Raw genomic sequence first — 3,121 nt, forward strand, 5'->3', positions numbered from 1 at the left:
ATCAGAGAAGTTATCTGGGTGATGTGGAGGAAGAGTTCTCATTTAACGGCCTCAGTTTTTTCAATGAAGTATAAGACAAAGTCTTCAACTAAAATAATGGTGGGACTGAGTGCCATGGGAGGCTTGAGGATAGACAAGAAGATCTGAAACAACTGTTGATGGGTGTGAAACAGCAAGGGAGGAGGGAGGACTAGTAGACTGTTTTGCGCAGTGAGAGCCCAGTTGAGATTAGAGAACATAAATTTGGGAAGGACCCTGTAAGCATGGTTTTGTGATTTCCTGCAGCTCTGTGCAGCAGCCCATGAATAGGAATAAAGGAAGTGGTTGATGGGAATGATCAAGACTTAGGTTTTGTTAAGGTATGATTGGTAATGAGTCAAAGGACATGAGAAAAGAGGACAGTATAGTGTTGAACTGGTTTACAAAGGGGGTCAAAATATGGAAGAGGGGAGAGAGTGTAGCCAGTACAGAGGTGATGGATTAGAAAAAAAACAAAACAGAAAGATGGAAATAATGGAAGTCCTGGTAAAGAAAAATAAAGGGGGGGCCTATAGATTGTAAGACATAGGGAAAAAAGGATTAGATCGAGAGCTCCTTGAGAAGATGCTATCTTTTCTCTCTTTATATCCTCAATACTTAGTACAGTGCCTGGCACATAGTAGGCACTTAATAAATGTTTACTGACTAGACTATAATCAGATAAAGGAATTTCAAGTCAAAACATGGAAGGAAAAGATTTGGTGGGTTATGGTTACACCAAAGGTAACTGTCTATGCAAGCAGTTGACATAAAGGAAGTCTTAAGTAGATTAAGCAAAGAGGAAGTTAGGATATTTGAAGGAAAATCAACATTTTGGAGTCCCTTAGTATCATGCTAGGAGTTAGGGTGGAAAAAATGAGCTTGGCACTCAAAAGGAGAATATCTTGGGAGTCAATATATAATGGCCACTGGAATCCAGACTGGGTTATGAATGTTGAATGTGGGATAGTGTGAAGTTCAAAGGAAGAAGCAGAAAAGGTCTGGAAGTAATAAGAGGGGTTGAAGAGGGAAGGAATATTATGACTTCATCACCATCAACAGTGAGTTGAAGGGTATGAAATAAAATAGAGCCAGTACTGGAGAGGGTGCTAAGGGAAGTAGTGTTGTTCTGAGTGTCAGGTCTCAATCAGTGCCAGAAAATGGTTAGAGAAAGGAACACATTTAAGATGAAAGGCAGTTTGTTCATCGTGCAGCAAGTAAGCCAGAGGACACAATGGAAAGAGCAGGCATATTTGAAGTAGGATAGTATTGGTGGAGTCGAGATGTTTTCACTGAATAAAATGAGTACTAATTTCCTCCCCAAGGGCTATGAAAGCACATTAAGTTTAAGAAAATAAATAATTTTCTTCACCAAGCCATATATAAAAGATTTCTTGATACTACATTTAGAGTGAACATAAAAACTACAGCGAACCTAGTATTGTGGTAAGAAAGAATGAAAAAAAATCACATTGCATCACTTCTATGTGCCTTACTTCTAAGTGATAATGCATAAAAAAACAAGAGGAAAAATGTTGGTGTTAGCTCTGACATCCAACTCTCACTTTCATTCACTCTCAAATAGTCTCAAATGAGGTATTAAGTTGTGAGATTTCTATTTGACATTTGTGAAACTCTATTATAAGAAGATCTAAAATTAGAGGATGATGGGTACAAATAGGCTAAACTACTCTAGGTTACATTCTCAAAGGATATCTTCCTCAATCTGAGATCCCAGCTCTTCTTCATCAGCCCCAATAGCAATGTAGTCATCTGAAAATAATTTTTAAAAGTTCATAAGTTCATAGTTTTCTTAAAGTATTTGGAAAGAATTCCTGAGAAAGGAAAATCTTACAGTGAAATAATTCAATTTCACAATAAGCATTTATCAAGCTCTTACTAATTTAGAAACCAATGTGTTAAGTGTCATGAAGGATGCAAAGATGAAAGTATGATGCTTGCCCACAAGAATTTTATAATTACCTATAAAAATAGTTTTTACATTATTACCTCTACCCCATCTATCACTACCCTAAGCAACATTTTCACATGTTTCTTTCAATATGGAAGTGTTGAAATGAAATGCCACAAGAGCAAAAACAGTAGTTAGCCTAAAAGCTTCAATATTACTAAATAATGTACAATAAATAATTTCACAACATTGCTTATGATTCTGTAATCAATTAACTTCCACTAAACTCTGCCCAAAAACATCTCAGGCTTGGAAAGGCCTCAGAGGCCAACTAGTCCAATCCAGATATGAACAAAAATCTTCTGTACAACATATCTAACAAGAGGTCGCATCCAGGCTTTGCCTGAAGACCTCCAGCAAAGGAAACCCACTCCTTCCCAAGGCAGCCCACTATACTTAGATAGCTTCAATAGTTAGCAAAGTTTTTCTAAGATTAAACCTAAATTCAATTCTACAACTTCTGCCCACTGCTTCTAATTCCGCACTCTGGGCCCAAGAAGAAAAAAAAAAATCTAATCCCCCTTTCAAGTGAACACCCTTTAAATACTTAAAGAGAGTTGTTGTATCTCCCTGAAGTCTTTTCTTCTCCAGATTAACCATCCCCACTTCCCTCTTATAACACGGTATGAAGGTCTTAATCATCCTGGTTGATTTGTTCTGGATATTCTAAAAATTACTGTCCCTCTGAGAACTGAATGCAATGCTCCAAATGCAGTCTGACTAGAATTGAGTGTAATGGAACTATCACCTCTAGTCTTGCATACTATACTTCTCTCTTAATTCACCCTAAGAGCATATTTCTTTTTTCAGCAGAGACAATTTTATTATCTGTGATCCTCATAATTAGGAATTAATATTTGGGCAGCTAGGAGGCACATTGGATAGAGTACTGGGCCTGGAGTCAGAAGACTCATCTTCTTGAGTTCAAATCTGACCTCAGACACTTACTAGCTGTGTGACTCTCGGCAAGTCACTTAACCCTGTTTGCCTCAGTTTCCTCATCTGTAAAATGAGCTGGAGAAGGAAATGGCAAGCCACTCCAATATCTTTGTCAAGACAACCCCAAATGGGGTCATGAAGAGTCGGACGTAACTGAAACAACTGAACAACAACAAAATACTTTTGTAAAAG

General features: G+C 37.6%; 1 protein-coding gene across 2 annotated transcripts in view; it reads right to left on the reverse strand.

Annotated features, from left to right (window-relative positions):
• The window catches only part of LOC114054260 (transcription elongation factor A protein 1), a 37,726-nt gene that overhangs the window by 12,200 nt on the left and 22,405 nt on the right, over positions 1–3,121 (reverse strand). For both annotated transcript variants that reach the window (XM_027877441.1, XM_027877442.1), the window contains exon 6: positions 1,735–1,791. In XM_027877441.1, coding sequence (XP_027733242.1) covers positions 1,735–1,791 — 57 coding nt within the window. The remainder of the gene's footprint in view (positions 1–1,734; positions 1,792–3,121) is intronic.

This window comes from Vombatus ursinus, unplaced genomic scaffold (assembly GCF_900497805.2).
Source record: "Vombatus ursinus unplaced genomic scaffold, bare-nosed wombat genome assembly UNPS02014812.1, whole genome shotgun sequence".
NCBI lineage: Eukaryota > Metazoa > Chordata > Mammalia > Diprotodontia > Vombatidae > Vombatus > Vombatus ursinus.